At 45.9% G+C, this 26,337-nt stretch overlaps 1 protein-coding gene across 3 annotated transcripts in view; it reads right to left on the bottom strand.

Annotated features, from left to right (window-relative positions):
• The window catches only part of U2SURP (U2 snRNP associated SURP domain containing), a 44,104-nt gene extending 19,577 nt beyond the window's left edge, over positions 1-24,527 (bottom strand). The window contains exons 1-13 of one of the 3 annotated variants that reach the window (XM_055128396.1): positions 24,372-24,527; positions 18,518-18,562; positions 16,050-16,181; positions 12,603-12,701; positions 9,733-9,847; positions 9,248-9,381; positions 6,274-6,341; positions 5,566-5,660; positions 5,444-5,479; positions 5,277-5,359; positions 3,422-3,587; positions 2,819-3,030; positions 1,832-1,875 (exon numbers count right to left, since the gene is read on the bottom strand). In XM_055128396.1, coding sequence (XP_054984371.1) covers positions 1,832-1,875; positions 2,819-3,030; positions 3,422-3,587; positions 5,277-5,359; positions 5,444-5,479; positions 5,566-5,660; positions 6,274-6,341; positions 9,248-9,381; positions 9,733-9,847; positions 12,603-12,701; positions 16,050-16,181; positions 18,518-18,562; positions 24,372-24,416 — 1,274 coding nt within the window. In that variant the 5' untranslated portion in view covers positions 24,417-24,527. Of the gene's footprint in view, positions 1-1,831; positions 1,876-2,818; positions 3,031-3,421; positions 3,588-5,276; positions 5,360-5,443; positions 5,480-5,565; positions 5,661-6,273; positions 6,342-9,247; positions 9,382-9,732; positions 9,848-12,602; positions 12,702-16,049; positions 16,182-18,517; positions 18,563-24,371 lie in introns of those variants that run through there. The other 2 variants (XM_055128397.1, XM_055128398.1) reach the window with 2 other exon arrangements.
• Between the last annotated feature and the right edge of the window lie 1,810 nt (positions 24,528-26,337).

The raw sequence follows: 26,337 nt of genomic DNA, 5'->3' as shown, positions 1-26,337 counted from the left end.
ATATGCGTGGTAGAAAGACAGATTTTTCTGGCTCCCTGCTTCAAAGTACACAAACAGTACATTTCTCTTATGGTGATTACCCTTATTCTTAAAGTTTTCAAGCAAACCTACTTAAATGAACACTAAAATCTCTACAAAAAAAAAAAAAAGAAATTCTAGGTTTTAGTCTTTGCAAAGGGAAATACGTATATAAACTATTCATTCAACCCTAAAATTGTTAAAGCAAAAAGAAGCATGAATTTTAAATCCAAAAATTAATTTTCCTTTCACAGTATTACTTAATCTGCAAATCTGCAGTTTCTTGATAGTCAAATAATGCACTCTCAGTGTACATATAGCCAATGACATTTTGAAGGAAGGGAGATAATATAAAATACAATTTGTTTCAACACTCCCACTGGTGTGTGTTAAAGTTGTAGGGAAATTTAAGGTATCATAATATAAAATCAAGTACTAGGTGGACAAATGTTATACATCCAGAAACTTGTGCTAATTAAGTCAAAAGTAACTTGGCTTGAATATTAATGATGAAAAACGGTTTAGAGCAAGTTTAAAACAAAGATTTCATTGTAATGAGTCAAGACTTTTCAGCAAAATATATACTCAAGTAAGCTGAGCCACCTGTAAAAGTACTGCTGAGTGTTTTTTAAATGGTACAAAATTCCGTTCCTGTAATGCTTTATCAGTGGAAAAATACCACTCTAGTTTTAAACAGGCTTGTAACTGCTAAAATCTTTTTAGAGAATTTAAAATTTAAGTTTTAAATGTTTATGATTATTTAAAATCAAAATCTGACAATTAGTTACTAACCTGAATTCAAGATTATTAAAGAATTGCATTCACACTCTTTTTCCCTTAAGGATTGTGTGCTTAATTTCTTTTACAAAAGGTTAACTTTTTCTACCAGAAAGAAACAGTGTAGTACAAAAAGATAAATTTTAAAGTGCATTAATTTATTTTAAAATGGTAATTATCTTATTCTGGGCAACAACAACCAAAAAAAAATAAAAAACAAAAAAACAAAAAATTGTCTCTCAGTTATAATAAAACCACATTTATTGGAGTCGATCGTACCAAGTCTGGTCAAAAACTGTATACTTTCCCAATCCAGCCCATGCTGTTTCCTGGTCCCCCGCTGCCGCAGACAGTTCAGCTGGTGTTGCTCACCAAGGCCAATGTCAAAGAGAATTTGGTATTCTTTTGTGTTCATTTATTATCCAACCAGTGTTGTGTTCCTGTGTTTGGGAAAGGGCTTAGCTTGACTGAGCAAGAGCGTACCTACAGCATGAATTCTTCTGCTTTAACATTACGTTGAAAAAGAAAAAGGAAAGGAAGGAAAATAAAGGAATCCCAAACACCTTTATTAGGAAAAAGTTTCTAATATATTCAGTGCTCACAAAAATAAGAATTTCTTCTTAAAATCAATTAGAAAAAAACAAAAATGTACCTTCAATGAGATCTCAAACTAAGGTTGCTTGCATATTAAATATAATCCAGAAACCAAGAAAAAACATTATAGCATCTAAATTTTACTACACATTTAAATACCTGTTTACCCATAATAGTCTAACAACTCAATATTAAACTATTAAGTACATTCTAACTACCAATGCTACTAAAATTCCCTTTACTGAAGCAATTAAAAAAAAAAAAAGGACACAAAATAGCAAAGTATACTAAAATTAGTTAAATTCCACATATCCCCCCCAAAAAAGTACTGGGAAGAAACCATTGCTCAGTCAAGATACCTTTTCCTCAACACCATATTTGTTTAATTCAGAAGGGGATATTGTCTATATTTAGATCAGTAATAATAAAGAAAAACATGTACCTTTCTGTTGGGATAACCACTTTGACTATGGCTTGCGACAGAGTCTGTATATGAAGTCACATCAGATAATAAACATAGAATATGTGAGTATTGTTAACAAGTAACAAGCAAAAATATACATATGCATTGAAAATACTACACATCTAATCACAAGTCTTGCAGGCAATCACTGCACTTGAAGTAATCATACACTAAGCAATTACATAAATGCAAATGGATGTGTTCGGTGAACAGTAAATGTTCACCAAATGCAGAGAATCAGAACATTCCTGCCAGAATGCACATCAATGCACTGAAATAGGTACTACACTGAGAATTATCAGATAAAGATTTTAATTTGTGAAATAATTAACTGTTTGCCTCTAACCATACAGTTTGCTTACTTTGTTCCCAAGCCTTTAAAACCAGCCCTGCCATTTTAAGTGTAATTCATTCATAACAGAACCAACGAATTCTTCTAGTTTGAAATTAAGCTGGTTTTATGTCAAATAAAAAGAAAATACTCACCCTTTGCTTTTACTAGAGTAATTAACTGTTTTATGAGAAAAATAAAACACACACACATATGCTCTCAAATATTCTAACCCCAGATCTCGAAAACTTAAGTTATCTAGCTGCCATCCACATAGTTTGACTATTTAGGAAGTCTAATTGCAGTCACTTAGCCAAATACAAAGTATCACTTTCTCAAAACAAAGTAAATTTAGATAGTGCACTTAAGCAAACCTGGATACAATAGTGGACAAGGGGGGAGGGGAAACTTAAGTGGTCAAAAAAGAAACGGTATACCACAAATAAAAATATGACCTAGTATTTCATGACAGGGTTTCCATAGGCTAAGGCAGGGAACACATCTCTTTATTTCTTTCAGAGTTGTCAAACAGAATTACACATTACACACATTTTCTATAAAATTGTTGAAAAGAAATGCTACCATAGATTTAGTATTTACAATTAGATGCGGCCTATGTACATTTTTTAAATTACCTTCTCAAAATCCTCCTTGTTTTTGGGTGGCGGTAGCATGGGGGCGTTGGGGTTCTTGAGGCGCTCTCTGGGCTGCGCATTGAAAGGCAGTCCCGACGGGGGCGGGGGGAGCGTGTGCTCCATCATGGACGGCGGGATGTAGATGGGGTGCGGAGGGATGGGGACGGCTTTCCCCCAGCCGAGCTTCATCTCAAAGGACATGATCATCTTTCCTGCAGGAGAGAAATGAAAGGCCACCCGGGTAAGTCTCAATAAAAACCAAAAAGGTTTCCGGCCATCTGAACGCACTCTGCTCTGTTCTGGGGCCAGACTGGCTGTGCTCGGGGCTCACTCCTGGCCCAGTACCCAGGACCACTCCTGGTGGGCCTGAGGGGTCGCAGCGTGCCGGGGGCAGAACCCGGGCTGGTGCGTGCACAGCAAGCGCCCTACCTTCTGTACCACCTTCTCAACTATGGCTGCAAGCCCCAACTTTCATTGTTAATTAACCTTTCAATTTCTGGTTCATCCCCTTCTCCCCCTCCCCACATACCCCATTTCTATACTTTTCAGAAAAAAAAAAAAGAAAAGAAAGCGTTCTATAAACGAGCAGTAAAACTTTCTTACCATTTAAATTTTTCAAAGCTCTTTCAGCATCTCTTCTGTTCATGAAGGCCACAAAACCACAGTTTCTCTCTCTTGCTCTTTCTTCATCAGTTCTAGGCCACATAATTTTCACACTGGCTAATGGGCCAAATCGCCCAAATTCTTGGCACAGCATTTCTTCATTCATCTATCAAAAAGTTAAAATTTTTCAGTGGGGGGGGGAGTCTATGCAGTAGAAACCAAAGCAGTCTTTGTGAAAGAAGAGACGGTTAAAAGTGTTGACTTCCATTTCAAATACTACGAAGTCTACCCAAGTGAAATCTCACCCTCATGTGACAATGACCAATCTTCTTAACAGAAACTTCCAATTTTGTGTATATTAAGTGCTAAGACAGAGAGGCTACTGGGTAATAGGAGTGATCAAAAGGAACTTTCAACACCCCCCCCATTCCAAACACACACATGCACAGCCTAATCTCTTTTTTGAGAGTCTACACCTGAAATCATCTGTTCTATAGGGATTTCTTTAGACATTTAGCAAATGAGGAAGAAATATGCTGGCAATGAAAGAAAATTAAAAAAAGATCAGATTACTTTCTGCCAGCACAGTTATGAGATTAATCCTAGATACTGGTATGCTCAATTTTGCTTTTTGGTTGCTACCACAGTGGTGCTAGGGATCAAATCCAGGGCCACACAGCAAGTGACTACTAGAGAGTCACATTCCTGACCCCCAGCTAACCTGTAGGATCAAGAATGGAGAATAGAGAAAATGATAAAATATACAATGAGGCCCAACTATACAGGATTTTTTAAAAAAGCACATTAACAACCACCCATTCCCAAAAACAATTATCTGTGAAGGAGGGAAACACTAAAGATAAAACCATAGTTTCCCTTGGGGCTGGAGCGATAGCACAGCAGGGAGGGCATCTGCCTTGCATGCGGCCGACCCGGGTTCGATTACCAGCATCTCATACAATCCCCCAGTACTGTCAGGAGTAAATCCTGAGTGCAGGGCCAGGAGTAACCCCTGAGCGTCACTGGTTGTGACCCAAAAATAAATTAAAAAAACATAGTTTCGTATTAAAGGGTGGGGGGAGAAAGAAAAGGGACACCAGAAGGTGGTGATTTCTCAGGATTACTGACCACTGCCAGCATGTCCTGACTTGAACAGATAAGTACCAGCAAAACATTTCAAAGGCCTTTATTTTACGTATGTATGTATGTATGCATGCATGTATGTATGTATGCATGTATGTATTGCTTTTCTGGGTCACACCGGCGATGCTCTCAGGTTAGTCCTGGCTCTGCATTCAGGAATCACTCCTGGCGGTACTCAGGAATCGAACCCAGTGGGCCGCATACAGGGCAAATGCCCTCAAAGGCCTTTAGAACTGCAGCAGGGTGGGCTGAGTAGCGCAGGGGCAGCGCTTGCCCTGCACACGGCAGTCCAGCAGATGCCCGGCATGACGCGGTTCCCCAAGCACTGCAGCGCAGAGACGGGGGTAAACCCTGAGCACCGCTGGGAACAGCCCCACAGTTTATAAAAAGCAACAAAAAATAAGAACTGCAGCAATGCAGCTGGAACCCTACCAAAGCGTGTCAACTTGACAAGATAAACTATTCATTTCATCCACCTGTTTACTTCAAATTCCTGTCTCTTCAATTTCTAACTGCATAGCAAAACTGTTTTGAGCCCAAAATGTAAAGCAGGTACAGGAGTTAGGACACATGTGCTGCATGCACTCTAACCCCAGACCAAGTGACTTCTCAAGCACTGCCAACGGGTCCAACTGATCCAACCACCCTGACCAGCCACCTGCCAGCCCCCCGGCCCCGAGAAAGCTGCGTCTCAGCTGCATTTCTAGATTACCTGTGGGTTGATGTTCCCAAGGTACAAGTTAGTAGTGCTCGGATCTCCGACATCATGTGACCCAGGCGCGTAATCATCCAGAACTAGGACAAGGAGGGAAGAGTTACAACCTAAAACTTACAAAATTCAGGCAAGTTCTATCAATAAAAAGCAAAAAACTGTATTACCACCAGATGATCTATTTCTTCTTGAAGGTGCATCCACTTTGAAAGGAGGAAAAGAAAACCATTCTTAGTTTTAAGAAAAATAAATTTATGTCGAATGAGAACATAAACATACTGTTACTTACTGGAACGACGCTGCCCATCAGAGTCTGCCTGAGGCGGCTCAAACCGACTCAACCTGCCTTTCGTCTTATGTCTCTCGTCGCGCTCTTCTTGGATTCTGTCGAAAATATCTTTGATCAGTAATAAGGAGCAAACTGTTCATACCTAGGAAGAACAGAACTTATACCCGGGTTCGATTCCCAGCATCCCAGATGGTTTCCCGAGCACAAAGCCAGGAGTAACCCCTGTGCATCGATCACCAGGTGTGACCCATAAAGAAAAAAACCAGAACTCGTCCAGGTATAACCTGAAGTGTCTGTGAGTCGCAGCAAGACTAGCGCTCTACCTCCACGAGCACCTTCTGACGAGTCACCCGGGAATGAACGAGAACCCACTCTCAAGAGAAGAGGCGCTGCCGTGCTGAACCAGTGCATCTTGCCCTTCCTGGCCAAGTCTGACCACTCCTGCCCCTACACCTACGGGAACACAGGCTGTTCCACTGAAACAGGACTCGGGGTTTTAGAAAAATCAACTAAGTCCCACCCACAGGATGAGAGCCACCTGGATGCTGGTTCTCTCACCAGCTCCTGCTCAAAGACACCCAGAGTATCACGGTGCCACCTCAGAGCGCCTCCTGGTGCGGCAGCTGGAAACTGGCCCCTCCATTCTCCGTGCCCGAGTCCACATCAGCTCAGTGCGTCCTACGCACCCTCTCCACACAGGAAACTTACTGTTTCAGTTCTTCTTTGAAGAGTTCCAAATTGCTTTTTTTCTTTTCTTTCTCCCCTTTCTTCAGTGGCTATGAATGACATAAGTTACACTTCAATAATGAAATCAATGTATTTTACGAACTCCCCCTCCAGTTTCTCACGAAGTAAAGACTACTACTAATAATACAAACAACAGTGTGACTGCTAAAAAGCCACTGACTCTATCCCCCAGACCACCACGCTCAGGCCTAAAAACACTGCCAACGGAATGCAAGAACAATGAGCAAGAACAGAGATTAACTGACCCGCCATGCACGGTAATGACGGCCAACAACCACCAGAAGCACCACAGGCAACTATGACTTAAACCATCCAGACAAATCTCCCAAGTCCCTCTCTTCAAAGTGCTTCTGGAATTTCTCTCAGAAGCGCTGAGACGTGGGTAAGGCTGCGCCTCGGGCAGCAGAGCCAGGCCACGCACAGCCAAGGCCCTGGGGCTGCCTCAGCACCACTCAGCATCCCCCCACGGCACCCCAGCACTGCCAGCAGCAGCCCCTGGAAACCCCACGCACCACTGCTAGGTAAGACCCTCCCAAAGATTCATCATTTACTTCCAAGGAAATAAATATACACGATCTTTGTTTTAAAAAAGAAAGAAGCCAAAGTAATTCAATGAAGGATAGTCTTCAAGTTAATTTCATTGTTTAAAAACATCCTGAACCTCCGCCTCACACCAGACTCAAAAACCAACTGATTCATAATCCGAACTCCAAACTGCAAAGCTCTTTAAGGAACACATAACACAGGAGCAAACCTCTATGACTTTCAATGGGTACAAGTTGCTCAGAAATGACACTAAAAGTACAAGCAACAAGAGAAAAAAACTGACAAACAACTGATCAATATTAGACATGTCTGTTCTTCAAAGGACACTTTTTTTTTTTGCTTTTTGGGTCACACCCAGTGATGCTCAGGGGTCACTCCTGGCTCTGCACTCAGGAATTACTCCTGGCCATGCTCAGGGGACCCTATGGGATGCTGGGAATCGAACCCGCGTTGGCCTCGTGCAAGGCAAAAGCCCTACCGGCTGTGCTATCGCTCCAGCCCCCAAAGGATGCGCAAAGACAACCCAAAGAACGGAGAACTGACTCTAGAAGTTGTCAAATACTCTCAAACAACAATGGTAAAAAGGCCAACAATCTGAAAACATGTTTCCACAGAAGATGCCAATAAAAACATAAAAAGGAAATAAAAAATTAGAAAATTCAAAGTCAAAACCACAAACAGGGATGACCTCATACCTACTAAGATAACAAATCTTTTCAGGAAACTTCATTTAACAAGTGTTGAAGGTGTGACTAAGTCAGAACATTGCTGACTGGTCTATGAAACAGTATAGCTACTTTAGAAAAATTTAACAATTTCCCATAATATTAAAAAGGTACCATAGGCCCCAGTCATTCACTCGGTGGTGCATTCAAGAGACCAAAACACACTGACACAATACAGTACATGAATGTTAATAGCAGCTTCATTACAGCCAAAGGGGAAGTAACTCAAGAGTCTCTCAAATGATAGTATGTGGATAAAAAACTGAAGAGCATTCAACCACAAAAGGCAAAGACTGACACATGCCACGACAGAAATGAACTATCATGAACATTCAGGCTAAGAAACCATACACAGAAGACTGTATGTTATTCCATCGCATGCACATGAAATGTCCAGAATGGGTCAATCTTGAGACAAGAAGTAGACAGTTGCTGGCGGTGTCAAAGGGAGGTTAGGGATTACTGAAAATAGGTATGAGGTCTTTTGCTGCGGTAAATTAAAGATTTAGCAACAAAAAGTTTTAAAATGAGCAATTAATGGTTGCTGCACAATTGTAAATATACTAGAAAGACATTCAATGGTATACTTTAAAAGTGCAAATTCTTTAAGTGATAAAAAAAAAATCAATAAATGAAAAGGGCAAATCTTATGGTTGAGGGGCCGGAGCGATAGCACAGCGGGTAGGGCGTTTGCCTTGCATGCGGCCGACCCGGGTTCGATCCCCGGCATCCCATATGGTCCCCCAAGCACTGCCAGGAGTAATTCCTGAGTGAAAAGCCAGGAGTAACCCCTGAGCATCGATGGGTGTGACCCAAAAAAAGCAACAACAAAAAAAATATATATATCTTATGGTTGATGTAACTACCTGTAATAAAAGTGACGCTTTTTTAAAAACTGCTTTGGGAACCATTTTAAAAATCACACAAAAGTGGTAGACAGAAACACAATACACAATAAAAGTATACACAATAATACACAAAAAAGTACAAATACACAATAAAGTATACACAATAATCAGTAATCTCTTTCCTTCAAGTTTAGCTCCAAGCACGTGACCAAAGTTAACCCAGCATCCCCCAGCAAAATGCCCATACTCGGGCAACAGAGCGCGGTGACCGAGGTTCCTGCCCTGCACGCAGCAGACCTCTGTCCTACACTGGGCCCCACCAAGAATGACCCAACTGCAGGGCAGACAGCCAGGAGAAAACCTGGATACCACAAAAAACACACCCCACATTCAAAAACATAAGAGCTTTTAATGCTTTGCTAGTTCTGTTAGCAACGCCAAATAAAGCCCATGAATGCGCCACACAAATCTTGGGGAGCACGGTGAGTCTCCCCACAGACACAAACATACACCCCTGCTCCCACACGCTGCAGTGATTTACCAGTCTACAGGGACACTGTCACTAATGCACGTCACACTCAACACCACCTGAGCTGGGGGAACAGGAGCAGCGGGCCACTGCTCACAACACACAAAGGACTGTCACCTACGAGCCCCTCCTCGTTCCCTCGCATCCTAGACGATGAGCCTCCGAACTCTGCAGCTACCCCCGAATAACTAAGAGCAAGAGAGCAAGTCCTGCTCCCGAGGTAGTGCAGGCAGTGCCCTGGCAGCGTCACCCCTGAACACACGGCGCACCACTGCAGCCAGACTTACAGGTTTTTTGGTTTCTATCACAAGAAGAGAGGGCGGTCTTTCATTGGATGACTGATTTGGAGGATTTTTTTGATCAGCAAATCTCGAAGATGGCTTATAGATTTTACCACGTTTTTCATCTGTTTCATGTTCTTCTGAAATTTAAAATCAAGGTTTCAAATCTCATTATCGGTCTGACTATTTTTTCTCAATTGACTTGACTATTTATACTTAAGAATAAAAATAGAAAAGGCTTTTGGTACTAAGATTTGTCACTATTGACAAAATATGAAGTTAATATTGCCCTTCTCTCCAAAATACTAATATAATCATTTAAGCTATGAAGTACACTTTAATTCTTCCATGAAAACTAGAAAGTTATTAAATCTTCCTATAATGTACCAGGTCATTTTTCTCATTAGTTTCACTAATGAATATCACCACTAGAGGGAGCTAGCTACTTTCATGATTATCCACAATGGTTCAAGACTGAGCAAAACACTTACCTTTAGCTGCATTAACAACACCTCCACGCACAAATGTTTTCACTTTATTACCATCACTGCCTTCAAAAGCAGCAAGAAATTCTTCATAAATTTCAGCTGCTGCCTTCTCATCCTCCTGAATAGGGACATTAATATAAAAATCAACACCATACAAAGGATGAAACTTGACAACGAATAGAAACTCGCTGAAACTCTGACTGGGGAAAGCAAGTTAAACAATCCTAACAGGGAATAGTACCCAAGAGCAATCCTGGGGGGAATCCTCGACACACTAAGGCTGACACTAAGATAGGCTTCATTCCTATACCAGAAATTTAGGAGATCCAAAAAGGACCCACACGACAAAATGTTTGGAGAGACGAATCAATGATCAATCTCTACGACCACTGTCTACAAAAGTTTGTATTTTCTAGCCATGAAAATATAAGTCACTGAACATAAAATAAGTTCCATACAAACCACCAAAACCTTCTCTTCGTTGAAACAGCAGTATCACCAGTTGCCATTTTTTAAAAAAATGCTCAGTAAACCTTATCACTGTATCACTGTCATCCCATTGTTCATCGATTTGCTTGAGTGGTCACCAGTAACGTCTCCATTGTGAGACTTGTTACTGCTTTTGGCATACTGAATACTCCACGGGTATGCCAGGCTCTGCTGTGTGGGCAGGATACTCTCAATAGCTTGCCAGGCAGAGAGGGACGGAGGAATCAAACCAGGGTCGGCCACGTGCAAGGCAAACGACCTCCCGCTGTGCCATCGCTCCAGCCCAGGAGAACCTTGCCAATTTCAACTATTCAAAATGTACCCCCAATTATTTTTATACAGATCAGGAGCCAACTGCACATGAATGTTGGGTTTTGTGTGTGTGTATGTGTGTTTGTTTTAAACACGAAACCAAACAAGCATTAGAAAAAACACAAGGAAGATCCTTTGTAAGCTAGGATAGGGAAAAAACTAAAACTAAAAAAAAAAAAAAAAACTACAAATCATAAAAACATTTATATAGCAACTGCTTCTCTATCACAAACAAAAAAATTAACAATTATAAAACACAAACACAGTTCCCTTTCAGATTCCCTATCATTACTTAAGAAACAAAGGATTCTAAACAACTTACAAAAAGTGTTAAAAGAGCAGAGAGTTTGCAAAAACAAATACAAGTCATTAGACTTTGTAAGAGAAACAAACTCAGAACTACAGCGGGCTGGGGCTCGGGTACAGCATTTGCCTTGAACCTGGCCCACCGGAGTCCAGACCACAGCTCGAACCCCAGCACCCAAATGGTCTTCCATCTCCCCCCGAGCCTCGAGGAGTGATCCCTGAGCACAGAGCCAGGAATAAGCCCCGAGCAGAGCCAAGTGTGGCCCCCAAAACGACAGAAAATAAATAAGCCAACAACAACTCCAGAGGGTCAGAGAAAGAGGACAGTGGGTAAGGCACTGGCCTTGCACCCCACTGACACGGGTTCCATCGCTGGCACCCCATACAGTCGTCCTACCAGGAGTAGCCCTGGGTGCAGTCAGGAGTAAGCCCTGGGCACCAGGGGATATGGTCCAAAACAAAAATAAATAAAGCCCCACTAACTGAGATACCATTTTTTTTTTGCTGTTAAAAACTTTTTTTTTATTTTTTTCTTAGTACATCACTGTGGGGTACAGTTACAAACTTATGAACTTTCATGTTTGTATTTGGATTACATCCCTCCACCAGTGCCCATTCTCCTCCAATGTTCCCAGTCTCCCTCCCACGACCCCCACCCCAACCCCCACCACCCCACTCTGCCTCTTCGGCAGGGCATTCCCTTTTGTTCTCTCTCCTGTTGGATATTGCAGTTTGCAATAGAAGTACTGAGTGGCCTTCATGCTCGGTCTATAGTCCACTTTTGGTACGCGGCTTTCAACAAGAGTGGGTCCTCCCAACATTCTCTACTAGGTGTTCCCTTCTCTGTCTCTGCTGCCTTTTCCCCCAGCGTGTGAAGCCAGTTTCCAATCTATGGGGCAAATCTCCTGGTTCTAATCTCTACTACTCTTGGGTGTTAGTGTCTCATTCTGCTACTTTATATTCCACATAGGAGTGTGATCTTTCTGTGTCTGTCTCTTTTCTTTTCTTTTCTTTTTCTTTTTCTTTTTTTTTTTTTTTTGCTTTTTTGGGTCACACCCGGTGATGCACAGGGGCCACTCCTGGCTCTGCACTCAGGAATTACTCCTGGCAGTGCTCAGGGGACCATATGGGATGCTGGGAATCAAACCCAGATCGGCTTCGTGCAAGGCAAACGCCCTCCCCGCTGTGCTATCACTCCAGCCCCTGTCTCTTTCTTCCTGAGATACCGTTTTTCACCTAGCAGATTGGCCAAATTTAAACATCCTTCTGTTGGGAAGATACAGAAAAAAACGTCTCATGCAACTATAGTGACGCAAGAGGGTTAACTGACACCATCCAACATTCATACATTTACCACTCAACTCCATCATCTCACTTATGGGAAGATTCACTAACAAAGAGCCAAGTCCAACACTGGCAATACTATTTTTATGGTAAAAGAGCACAACCTAAATGCACTCACAGAATTTTAGTTAAAAAAAAAAAACTATACTTCTAGCTATTATGAAAAAAAGAATACATCAACATATTTGCAGAAACCACTGAGGTGTAATGCTAAGTGAAAAAAAAAAATGGAGCAAAGTGTATAGTATTCATCCAAGAAAAGGGACCTTGGTCCAACTGTACTATGTACACACAGTTGCTTTCAGAGACTTGGGAGAATAAGCAGATAGCATTCTGGAGGTTAGGAATTGCTAAAAAACATTTGCTGCTGCCCATATACTTAGAAACACTATTTCCAAAAATAAATCGACTTAAAGCCTTACCTTTTTCTTTAATTCTTCTTGTTCCTTCTTACTTAAAGTCCGCTTAGCTGTACTCATTTTTCCAATACTGAATGCTTTCAGCTTGTTTTCTAAAACAGGCTGTGAAAATAAATGCAAATAAAAATAAAAGGGATGCACTTTACATGCATTTCTTAACTCACCCTGTAAGAAAAGTAGTTCACACACTTTCAGTGTCAAGGCAGTTTAGAAAACTTTCAAAATTTTTATTAAAAACAAAAGCTACACAAAACATCAAGTACCTACCCTGGGTCTGATTCTAAGATTCCTTAAAGGCCGTCTTCATTTGCTAGCCCAGGTAAGAAAACACAAGTCTTTCTGGGGACCACCTGCAGTGCTAGGGGCTAACCCCAGCTCAGCGCGCGGAGGGGCTGGGGGTGAGCTCCCTGCAGTGCCCTGGGCACCTCCACAGACCCAGCTTGACCTCTGTACAGTCCAGTCCTTCGAGCCGCCTCCCTGGCAAGAGCCATTCTTTTAAGAAGTTTTAAACATTCAGAGAGAAAGGAAGCGAGGAAGGGGAAGCACCCCGTTCTCAGCAGCAGCAACAGAAAACAGTCCCCCCCGGGAACAGGCAGCCGCCAGCCCGGCTCAGCTCCCCGCTCCTTCCCGGCACAGCACTTGGAAACTTCCAGAAAACAAGCTCATTTTTTCATCAACAAAACTGCGATCTGTGAACACAGTCATCTTCTGTGCTGGGAATATCACATATACACAATATTTTAGGTTGCAGCACAAGTAAACTGGAATGAGAAAATATCAATCTTGATATGGAAAGTTAACAAAGTCTCCCTTATGCAACTTAGAAGCAATTTCCTTCCAAAATGTGAAATGAATAAATTGTCTGCAAATCTCTAGCTGTTATTCATTTAAACATTCGGTTTGATTCAGTTCTAAAAGAGAAATATTTAGAACGTTCACATAAAATACTAATCTTCAACTGACATCTAAATGTTTATCTTTTTTTCAGATGTGTTGTTTTTTAAATTCAATCACCATAAAGTTACAAAGTTATTCCCGGTTGGCTTTCAGGCATACAGTTTCCACAGGACCTATTCACCAGTGCCCGGGAGTTGTACACCCCTCAGCCCCAGCTCCTCGGGGCGAATGCCTCCCTCCACCAGCCACAGGCGGCACCCCCATCCTATCTCCCAGCCCACTCTTCTGAATACCAGTTTTCTTGTGGTTTTCACTGCCCGGGTGTTCACTGGGCAGTGAAGGTTTCTTACCTACCAAAACTAAAAGTGAACCACCAAACCCCTGGTTGTTATCTTTGGATTCATCCTGAAGAAATGAAGAATGGAAGAAAAATACTGTTGCTCTTTTAAAATCACATTTAGTCCTACATGAAAAAAGTCAAGGTGATAGTAGAGCAGTTCAGGTGCTTGCCTTGCAGGGGACGACCCAGATCCAATCCCTGGCACTCCATATGGTCCCTCCAGCAAGCAAGAAGTGATCCCTGAGTGCAGAGCCAGAGGAAGGCCTGAGCACTACCAGGATAATAACAAAGAAAGAAATGTGGGCAGAATTTCTCCTGGACCCCATGCAAGGCGAAGTTGGCTACGGCAGCCCCGGCAACCTCTTCTGCCATGCTTCTAACCAGACTTCACTGCTTGGATGAGTCTCATCCAGAAAGTAATCTGTTGAAATACTCAGGTATGCCGGGTTTGTGACACTGAAATCTCCAGGCTTCCACTGGAGTCAGGGATGGGTTACCTTCCCCCTTCTCCCTGTACTTCCAAGAGCCCCAGCAGTCATGCACACACCCCAAAGCTGGCCGCCCGGTTAAAAATTTAACTCCATCTGTTTCACTCATTAAAAATTTGGGGCACCCTGGAGCATGTGGCTGCAAATGCAGCCGTGCAACATCTCAAACTCTATGACACTGATAAGCCAGGAGTATCACACCAGATCAATGGAATGTAATGAGAAGGCAACCAATCTCAATAAAATATAAACACAAAAGGCTTAACCTGTAACAACATCTTAATAATCTTAATAAACTATTTATAACAAGCAATATAAAATAAATTACTGAGGACCCCTACTATGGGGGCAGGCTTAAGGAGTGGCTGGGAAAATTGTAATTAATGGTGATGGGATTGGTGTTGGAATACTGAATGTCTAACTAAACTGATGACTTAATAAAGTTATAAAAAAAAAGTATACGAATACTGAGCTTCCAAAAATCAATTCAAAGGAAAATTTTCCTCCAAATACACCACTTTTCAGCATCATGGATTTCAAATTCAGATTTTAAACAAATAGTAAATTATACATAAATTCAATGAAAAGCCTAATTTGAGTAAACAAAGTAAAATGTTTACTCAAATTTTGTTTACATCCAAGTACTAAATTTTCAAATGTAGGAGAATGGTTAAGGAAATTATGGAATGTTTATTCAAAGAAACAAGAGTTCACTTTAAAATCTGTGAACTTTTTTTTTTCCTTATTGGGGGGCCCTTCCCAGCAACGGGCTGCAGGCGGGGGGCCACACACAGCTACTCTGGGCAGTGCTTGGGACAGTCACTTGGCCCCAGGGCTTCAGGTCCAAACTCTGGCCCAAGAAAATACTTTTAAATGTCATTCTATAAAATGGGTCTCAGCAAAGTAAAAGTACACTGTTTAGAACCATTAAAAAGAAAGTGTTATTTACTTGTGATGATTATCTAAGTTTCAAAATTTAACATCAATACTGAAAAAAAAGTCACACCATCATTTGGCAAGAGGAAAAAGACTCAGAGCTCAGCGGGCTTGAAACATGCCTTACACGTGTGGTCCAAAGTTCCATCCCTGGGCACCACCACTTGTGACCCAAGGGTCAGCACTTTCTAGACCCACATGAGAAAGTTCCTACTGGGCTCTGCGAGAAACTGCACAAACACTGTGCAGGGGATCCGTGCCCCCACCCCACCCCACCCCTCCCCGGCATGGCAGCCAGCAACGACTTACCATTAGCCCCTGAAACCTAAAACACGCCTTTCGTCATTTAGATACACAGAACTATTTCAATGAAATGTTGCTCAGAAGAGCTAAAAACCTTTCTTCAGGAAATGTGAGTTTCTCTGGGCAGACAAAGAATTCAGCAGGTAAGGTTCTGGTCTTGCGCTCAGTTGGACCCGGGTTCAATCCCCAACACCCCATACAATCCTCCCCAACATCACAGGCCTTCTCAGAAACAAGTCAGAGCCCGAAAGGCAGCGGGATATGGCCCAAGAACAAAGAAGGAGTTAGGAAGAAAGGAAAATTTGAGTTTCTCATAAACCTAAATACAATGAAGAATGCTATATTCAGTTTAAGACAAACTATTTTCTCAGTTTACAAACCAAGAAATTAAACAAGCAAACTCAATCCAAAGTAGATTAAAAATCAGCTCTCCAAAAAAAAAAAAAAAAAAAATCAGCTCTCCTTTCTTCTTTGATCAATACTCACTCGTGAGAGATTCTGATGGGGAGAATCACATAGGCTTTCTCGGGAACTCTCATTCCTGTAATTATGTTTCCGTGGACTTTTAGGTCTGGTCCGACTTGGCATATCACTATCTGACGGTCCAGATGCATCCATCTTCCAGAAAAGAAAAAAAAATTTTAATTCACAAATTCAGTACAGAAAGTAGAAATAATTTCCCAAGTCCAATATTGACAAATTTCATTATGTACCATCAATAGATTATCTGTCAAGCACATAATTCTAATCAACCAACATCTGTCAATTGCTCCTTCAAGTAAAAATTGTACCCCATTATTAAAAAGAAGCTGGTTTTATTTCTCACCTAATCCCCTAAGTACCTTTCCTCAAGACAAACATTACAGTTTAGCAAACAGAAGTGCCTTTGCGTGTACTTCCATTACCAAACCAGGACATGAAAAAGACACAAGGACAAGACTATTTCTGCTTCATCTAAAACATTAAGTAAAACTAGCCTCTGCACAGTAAAGACAAAGACTGTAAAAAGGTCCATGCTAAGGCACCAACAATTCACTCATCGATCATGTTTGTACAACTAGTGAAACGGTCGCCAAAGTGGAAAAGGTAAATGTTATCTAAATACCTTTGGGGGGAGGGGGGTGGAAACGACACCTGCCAGAGAGAGAGAGCGAGAAGAGAGAAAGAGAAAGAGAGAAAGAGAGAGAGAGAGAGAGAGAGACTGCCACAGAGGCTGGCTGGTGGGGGAGGAACTGGGAGTGCTGGGAAATGTGCACTGGTGGAGGGATGGGTGTTGGAACACTGTGACTGAAACCAAATCATGAACAGCTTTGTAGTGAGCTACCTCACGGTGATTCAGTAAACGAAAGTAGTAATTTTTTTTGAGAATAATTTTTTTTAAAAATAAGTATTTGGGGGCTGGAGCATTAGCACAGTGGGTAGGCCACTGCTGTGCACGTGACCAACCCAGGTTACATCCCTGGCAGCTGCCCATATGGGCGATCCTTGAGCGCAGAGCCAGGAATAAACTGAGCACTGCATGGTGTGGCCTACATAAAAAACAAAAAACAGTTAAGTATCTAAAACTGCCTTGAAATCACAGACAGTCGTTTCCCCCCCCCCACCCCCCCGTCAATTCCCAGGGGTCTGTAGAGACACTGGAGCACTACTGCAGGAACGCCTGCTAGGGTTTTATAGGAAGCTCTAAGTGCAAAGGATTTCAACTACAAACATCAACAGAAATCACAATTAAAAAAAAAAAAAAAAAAGTGGACCTCCCAGATCATTCTGTCATGACAGAGACCAGCCTGGGTCTGCGTGGTGACTCGAAGAATTTCCAGCAAGTACACTACACAGTGAGAAAAGAATGTGTGTAAGAATGTAGCCTCTAGGCCAATAAGCAAGTGCACACAGTTAGATGTGTACAGTTACATATGTGCAATGAAAATAAGGAAGGGACTGGAGAGAGTACAGTGTCACGGTACTCGCCTTGCACGCATCCAACACAAGTTCAACCTCAGCACCCTGAGAACCAACAGGAATGATCCCTGCATACAGAGGCAGGAAAAGTCCTGAGCACTGCTAGGTGTGGCCCAAAATAAAAAACAAAAAATAAATAAATAAATAAGGAAATATGCAGACTTAGATTCCAATATGGTTTGAAGGGAGGGTTGAATGACTTGAACCTAAGAAAGGAAAAGCGGCTGGAGAGAGCACGGAGGGGAGGGCTCGTGCCTTGCATGCGGCCAACCAGGTTTGATCCCTCGCATCCCCAACGGTCCCCAAAGCCCACCAGGAGTGATCCCTGAGCACAGTCAGGAGGAAGCTGAGCACCACCGCATGTGGCCCAAAAACCAGGAGGGCCTGGTGTAAGGGGAGGTGGAAGACGGGACACAGGACAATGTCATGACTAGCAAAAATTGGGCATAATATAAAACACCTGCAAATCAAACAAAACCATAAATCCATAAATGCAGGGAGTTCAACCAGGAAAAGAAGTTGGTGCTAAAAGGCAGTCAGGGGGCTGGAGCAATAGCACACCGGGTAGGGCGTTTGCCTGGCATGCGGCCGACCTGGGTTCGATTCCCAGCATCCCATATGGTCCCCTGAGCACTGCCAGGAGTAGTTCCTGAGTGCACAACCAGGAGCAACCCCTGAGCATCGCCAGATGTGACCCAAAAAGCAAAAAGAAAATAAATTAAAAAAATAAAAGGTAGTCAGGTGCCATGTATGAAACCCCTTCAACAACAAGGTACTGTAAACCACACTGTAAATATTTATTAACATCTAAAGAAAACCTTGTCTCCACAGAAGCAGACGGGGGTTCGGGAGGCACTGGTGGAGAGAACTGGACACTGGTGTTAAAACACTGTACGCCTGAAACCCTTTCATGAATAATTTTGTATTTTCAAGATGACTAAATAAAATTAAAAAGCAATTTTAGCGAGGAAAGAAAAATTGTGCTTTCTACTCACATGTGCATCTGAAGATCCAGACGAATGAACATCTGATGATCTGGACTGCAAGTATTAAAAATAAGTATTTAAATGATCAGAAAATGTCCTATTACACTGACAAGTATTTCACATGTTCTACCATTGCAATCTTCCCAAATTGTAACCATTTCTTCCCTGCTTATAAAGCCAAACAACGGACAATCTGACTTCCAAAAGGGTATAGTCCAAAACATACATGCAACTCTGGAATTTGGAAAATACACTCCCCCAAGTGTGATGCAGATGAGTGCGTGTACTGGAGGCACTTAGCCTTTACACCACACACTGGAAACGGAACCACTATTTTCACTAAGAATTTTTAGGCCCAAGTCTTTCCAGGTCCTAATAAATACCCGGCTGACAGAGCACTGCACACACGCCAACCGCCCGCTGCCAGCACCCACGTCAGAGAAGCAAACTCCCGTGACTGGGAAATTCGCACCTAACCCCTCAGTGCCTAGTAAAAGATACAAATTCTACTGCAGAAACTGTTTAAGACAAAGGGAATCCCACCGTCTCACCCCCCCAAAGCGCCATCAGTGGGCAGCTGGGCTTCAGCAGCCCAGGGGTCCACCAGAGCAAGGCCACGCCCCAAGCCCTGCACAGTCAACCTTTCTGGCCCCCAAGCTACCCTGCTTTAAAAGGCAACATAATTTGGAAGATTTTTTTCATGTTCACATTAACTCCATAAAATGCACTGTTCTGATAACTGTCTGAATTGCACCCATTTGCAGACCTTTAGAAATCAGCCAAAAAAAAATTTAAAAATCCCCCTAGAAAGGGGGGAAGGGGCTGGAGCGATAGCACAGGGGGTAAGGCGTTTGCCTTGCACTCGACTGACCTGGGTTCGATTCCCACCCTCCCATATGGTCCCCTGAGCACTGCCAGGAGCCATTCCTGAGTGCATGAGCCAAGATTAACTTCTGTGCATCGCCAGGTGTGAGAGGGGAGGGGAGGGGAGAGGGAAAGAAAAAGTCAACTAAGAGGTTGCACGGCCTGGGTGGGAGAAACCAACGGCCTTCCAGTATCATCAGTAGGAACAGAAATATCCTAAACAGAACAGTTAATAAACACACACAACACAAAGGAGCCTGTATGAAGAGACAAAACTTGACTAAAGAATTCGGTTTTCCAATTTAACTAGAAAGCCCCATCATATTCTTGAATGGGAAAACTCAGTAAAACAACGTCAACTACATCCAAAATTATTTACATTCTTAAAGCAATTTCACTCAACAGTTTACAAGCCTTAAAAAAATAAAAATAAAAACACTTCGAAGGGAAACAAGGTTTGCTAAAAATAATTCTCAAGGTCAGCCAGGAGAACGCGCAAGTATAACTAACCAACTGCTACCCTTCCTTAATCTTCGTCACCATATCCAAATGCTTCTACCATCTACACGTGTCAGCCAATTAAAATGAATTCAATGAACTGCAAAGGCAGTAGAGCAACTTCTCCTGCACTCAGACAAGGATAACCATAAGGACTGGTAACTAACCAGCTGTAGGTTTAAAAGTTACAGAGTCACAAATTCATTAGGAAGACCTCCCAAGAACCTGGGCTTCTAAGGCTAATGGTCTAAGTATCAGCTGGATCTCTCTCCTTCTTTTTAGACTCTGAGCACACAGGCCTGTGCTCAAGACTTACTCCTGGCTCTGTGCTCAGGATTTATCCTGGCCAGGTGGGTGCAGCGGGAGCCAGGGATGGAACCCCAGTCGGCTGCGTACAAGGCTAAGGCCATACCCAGTGATGCTCAGGGACTAAAGCGGGATGGGCCAACACCTCCAACCCCGTGGTATCTCTCTGGCCCTTGAGGGAAGAACAATAAATTAATGGAAGTGAGGAAGCGAGAAGGGCTGGAGGCCATGGGAGCCCTGGATTCATCCTCAGCACTGCCACAAGCCCCCTTGAGCACTGGGGGAGCCCAACACACACACACACACACACTCTCACGCACACACGCATGCGCGCGCACTCCTTCAAATCTCGAGCAGCTCAACATACACACAAACACACACAACACACATACGTTCCTTCAAGTCTAGAACATAAACCTGCGCCAAAGGAGAAAGGGAAGGCCAGGCTGGAGCCCGTGGGCAGGAGCACCCCGACGGGAGGTGGGCCACCTGCCTTCTGTGACCCACAACCCTGGTGTCTTCTCTCCACTGCCGGGCATCCATCTGAGCACCGCCGACTCTCCTTCCTCACGCGTCCGTCCTGAGCCGGCCCATCTCTCCGGGCGCTCCCTGGCACCATCTTGGCAGTCCTGCCGTTGATCCAGATCGGCCAAGCCTGAGGCGGGCAGGGCAGGCTCCTGGGTCTGGATCTCCAACCCTGGGCCCAAACTGTTCTCCAACTCCCTCCCAGGCACGGCTGCACGCATGCCACCTTGCGGAACCCAGCCCGAGACACCCGCACCAGGGTTCTCTGGACTTGGTGCTCCTGACACAGGGCTGAAGTCCCCACCCCTCAGAGGCCGGACGGAGGGAAACGTCTCAGGGCACTGAATGCGGGACCGGAAGCCAGCACCGTCCAGTTCTGAAACCTAGAGTCGAAGGCCTCCATCTGTCAGGTGAGTGGCACGGACCACAGCACAGAGATGACAAGCAAGCTATCGCGTCCAGCAGGACAGCCGACCACAGGCCACCACAGGCCACCGACTCCTAATTCCACACCAGGTCACCCCAGCCCTACACGTCTCCTCCAGGGAACGCTTCGGTCGCTCTTCTATCCTCGCCTTTCTAGAGACACCCTGGTTCTGATCGTCCGTCCCAGTCAACCATTCACCGAAGAACCATTTTCTCCCGGGATGTGCCTTGCACGAGACTTAAGAGAACAAGGACATGGGGCCAGAGTACAGCGGACAGGGCGCTTGCCTGGCACACAGCTGACCCAGGTTCGCTCCTCAGCACCCCATATGGTCCTGTGGGTGCCACCCAGGAGCCCTGAGAGCAGAGGAAGGAGTAAGTTCCTGAGCACTGACGGGTGTGGTCATAAATAATTAAACAAATAAAAAATAGGAATCCAATCAATCCAATAACTAACGATGAACCAGAGTCATAATCCAGCATTTGAACTACCAAAGTCTAAAAATACAGATCAAGAAAACGGAAATACGGAAATTAAAAAAAAAAAAACTCGGGCTGGAGTGATAGCACAGCGGGTAGGGTGTTTGCCTTGCACGTGGCCGACCCGGGTTCGATTCCCAGCATCCCATATGGTCCCCTGAGCACCGCCAGAGGTAATTCCTGAGTGCAGAGCCAGGAGTGACCCCTGTGCATCGCCAGGTGTGACCCAAAAAGCAGGAGAAAAAAAAATGAAAATTCATAATTCTCTCTATTCCTCAACACAAAATCACCTTATATATTTTGGGAGAGGGGTGGGGTTCGGACACAGACACACACCTAGCAATGCTCAGGGCTCTGAGTCAGACATGACTCCTGGTGAGGTTGGGGGACCATCTGGGGTGCCGGGGATCCAGGAACCAACCCAGTCAGCCGGAGCACAAGGCAAGCGCCCGATCCACGTACTATACGGCTCTGGCCTCAAACCTGATGCTTTCAGTTAAAATAACGAGTGGAGTCTGCTGTAAAGACTATGCAAAGTATGTAGAAGGTAATTTTCAAAGTGTGTTTCATTTAAGGTTTTCAATTAAATTAAAATCTTAAAACAACTTCAGGTACCACTTACGCTGGCACCAATAAATATCTGCACATCAAAAGCCCTGAATGGATCTTCATTCTACTTTCGTCATACAAGTCGAAATACTTTGGTTAATCAGCAATGAAAAGTTCCCAAACCAGTTTTCATCACAGGAAATTCAAATGGGCTAGCAGAGTTCTCTACATAATCATTCACCTATGCACTGTATCAATTTTTGACAACAGGCACAAAAAAAGCTTCGTCACAATGAAATAGGAGGACAGCAATTCTATCATGTGTGTTTTAGTCCTTGTTTTCAGTTCCAGGGTCCAACAGGAGTGCTCAGGAATTAGTCCCGGCAATGTTCCTGGGGCCCTATGAGAGGCAGAGACAGAACCAGGTGGGCTATGTGCAAGGTAAGTGCCTGACCCACTGTATTTCTCTCTCTGGCCCCAATTCCATTGTACTAACAGCACCAATACAGAAGAGGCAGAAGGAAAAGTAAAGTGGTCATATCCTCATTTCACTGAACAAGCCACAAATCTTAAAAATAACAAATTTTCATAAATTGTCTCTCCTCTCCGCTCAAAAGAAAAAAAAAACCAAAATTACAACACTTTTCTATCAGAAAGTATTTTAACGTGGCGACAAACAGGAATAAATGCACAGGAAACGTAGTTCATTTCTGAGATACAGAAAATACAAGGACACTGGCTCTTTACATCAGGGACAACTCGGGGCTGGAGCGACAGCACAGCGGGGAGGGCGTTTGCCTCGAACGCGGCCGACCCCGGGTCCGATTCCCAGCATCCCATATGGTCCCCTGAGCACCGCCAGGGGTAATTCCTGAATACAGAGCCACGAGGAACCCCTGTGCATCGCCGGGTGTGACCGAAAAAGGAAAAAAAAAACAAGTAACATTAGGGACAGCTACACACAGGTCCAGTCCTCGTGTAACCACACACAAAATACGGTTTTCAGCCCGGTCGGAACTAAAGGTGTTACCTAACTTAATCTCATTAACAATTCAGGTCTCTAGCACATGACTGCTAGATGTAAACGGCTTTACTGTCCACGGCTGAACACCCTGCGCGGTCAAGGTTTCCTCCGGGCTGGAATTAGGACCAGGCTGCAGCCACCTGGCCGGGCCTGGAGGCGCCCGAGCCGGGCAGGGACGAGGGCCCGTCCGCGCCGGCCCCCGTGCGGGGTGAAGCCCCCGCCCTGGTCCCGCTCCCCGGGGGAAGGAGGCGACAGTCCGGAGGCGGGGACCGCGGGGACGGGCCCTACCCCGCACATGCGGGCCCTGCCCTGCGCTGGGGGGGGGGGGGACAGGGCGGCCGTGCGGGCAGTTCCCGGGTCCGAATCCCGCGCCGGGCACACGCCCCCCAAACAGAAAACAAACACAAAAAACAAAAGGGGGAGAAGGGGGAGAGGGGGAGGGGAGCCGCTCGGGCCGGCTGGCGCGCTCGCGGGGGCGTCCTGCTCGGGAAAGGCGGGCCGGGGGTCGCGCCCTCCCCGCCCCCTGCCGCCCGTCGCGGGCTCCCGGGCCCCGATCGGTCACTTCCGCCGCGCGGCCCCGAGACGCGGGTCCGTTGGGGGGACGCGCCGGGCCGCGGGGTCACGTGACGCCCCGGAGCCGCCGCCGCCGCGGGCGCGCGCGGACGCGCCGCGCCGGGCCGGGCCTGGGGGGGGTCTCCGGGGGCCCCGCGCGGACCCCCCAGGCCGGGCAAGCCCCGCGGCCACGCCCCCGACGCCCACGCGACCGCCCGCCCCGGAGACTGAAAAATCACGGGGGAAAGATGTTTAATTGAGGCGCAAAGCAACTTCCAGCCGCGCCGCGGACTTCCCCAGGCCGCGGCGGAAAAGGGGGGAAACGGGGAAAAAAAAACAAAAAAACACGAGAACCGCCGCGAGCGGCCGCGGGAGCCGCGGGCTGGACACGGCCGGGGGCCCCGGGGCCGAGCACGTGGGCGCCCCCCGGGCCGCCAGGCCCTCGGCACGCGGGGCCGCCGCGCCGCCGCGCCCCCCGCGTGTCCCCCCGCGTCCCCCCAGGTCGCCCGCGTCCCCCCCGGCGGCCCCGCGGCCCCCGCCCGCCCCCGCGGCCGCCGCCGCCGCGCCCGGGCCCCCCCGCCGGCCCGGCCGGCCCCGCCCGCGCCCCCGGCCCACCGCCCGGCCCGCGCCCGCCGCCACCTTGGAGCCGGCCTTCTGCGAGCCGCCGGGCGTCTTGTCCGCCATCTTGCGCTTCGCCCCTCCTGCGGCGGCGGCGGCGGCGGCAGCGGCGCGGGCGAGTCGAGCGCCGAGAACGTCGATGGGCGCCGGCGCAGCCCGCCACGGGCGCCGCCAGGACGAGCAGTCGGCGGCCGAGCGGGGGCGGGGCGCGCACGTGACTTCCGGCCCCGGGCGCCCGGGGCCACGTGACTTCCTGTCCCGCCCTGACGCGCGCAGGGTTTCCCCGGAAGTCCGCCGGGGCCCAGTACGGGGCTGGATCTGTTCCCCGGGGCGTTCCCAGGGGCGGGAGGAGAAGGGGCCTCCTAGGAGAGCACGAGCTAGCCCGCCGCTGGAGGCCGAGGCCTCAGTTTACCCGGCTGTGGGCCGCTATGCGCTGATCCAATCCTTCATCTTATTTATTTATTTATTTATTTATTTATTTATTTATTTATTTATTTATTTTGCTTTGGGGTCACACCCAGCGATGCTCAGGGGTCACACCTGGCCCTGCGCTCAGGAGCTACTCCTGATGGTGCTCAGGGGTCACTCCAGACGGCACCAAGGAATTACTCCTGGCTCTGCTCAGGGGTCATCTGGTTTTGCACTCAGGAATTACTCCTGGCGGTGCTCGAGGGGTTCTCCTGGCTCTGCACTTGGGAATTACCCCTTGATGGTATCCAGGGGTCACTCCGGGCTCTGCACTCAGGAATTACTCCTGGTGGTGCTGGGGGGACCATAAGGGATGCCGGAGATCGAACCGGGCGACCGTGTGCAGGGTAAACTCCCTCCCTGCTGTACTGTCACCCCGGCCCACGATTCTACTTTTTTTTTTTTAATTCCTGGCAAATTCCTGGACTTCTGATAATCAGGAGCTCACGACTGTCCATCACAAGGTTCTGCCCCAGCGCTTAGGCTGAGATTATGGACAATACCTGGTACAGGTGGCCAGATAGACTGAAACCAGCCCGACCACTCTGCAGACTCCCTGCATCCTGTCACACAGAGACCCGGTTTTCTTATAAAAATCTCACACAAAGAGCCACCGCTAAATTAGTCCTATACCTAGTTCCTCTCCACGGGGGGAGCACCTTTCCTTTTAGACTTTGCAATAAGCTTTTCTACTTTCCAACTCTGAGTCTGAGCATCTTTATTATTCAGTATTTTCATTCTTGAAGATGTTGAATCTGGGAGTCGCAAATAAGCTTCTGCATCACCCACACCACTAGGAAGGAGCTTTAACTCCAGAGCCCTTGGAAGTGGAGTTCGGAGGCTTGGTGAAGTCCCAGCAGCGCTGGCCAAGCTGCCCCTCTTGCCACCTGGACACTCCCAGCCCAGGGGAGAGTGGGGAGATGAGCTTGCCTGCAGTCTGCTCTACTGCAGTGAAGTTACCCAGTTAAGATTGGGGAGTCAGTGAAAATGGGTTTGTGCAGGGAGAGGGTGAATGAACGAGATGGCATCATGCATAAGGGAGGTTGAAGTGAAAGTTGGCATGCGTGTAGGTTCATGTTCTTTTTTTAAAAAAACGACATTTGGGGGCTCGATAGTACAACAGGGAAGGTGTTTGCCTTGCTCTCGATTTGCCCCAGCTTCTACCCAAATGTGCAGAGTGTAGGCGCCCCCACCAGAAGTGAGTCCTGAGCTGCTAGTCGGAAATAAACCCTGAGAGTTGCAGGATGTGTGCCCAAAAGAAAAAGCAAGCAAACACAAAGAATTATTCCCGGACCAGAGTGATAACAGCAGGTAGGGCATTTGCCTCGCACGCGGCCAACCTGGGTTCGATCCCCAGCATCCCATATGGTCCCCTGAGCAATGCCAGGAATAATTCCTGAGTGCAAAACCAGGAGTAACTGCCCTGGGCATCGCCAGATGTGACCCCCCAAAGCAAAATACTACTAATAAAATCTTTTTTAAAAAAATATTCAGTATTTACATCTTTCATCGCGCATGG

Source organism: Sorex araneus, chromosome 2 (genome assembly GCF_027595985.1).
Source record: "Sorex araneus isolate mSorAra2 chromosome 2, mSorAra2.pri, whole genome shotgun sequence".
Taxonomy (NCBI): domain Eukaryota; kingdom Metazoa; phylum Chordata; class Mammalia; order Eulipotyphla; family Soricidae; genus Sorex; species Sorex araneus.
Note: the sequence above shows the minus strand (reverse complement) of the source record. Positions and strands in the feature narration are given on the sequence as shown.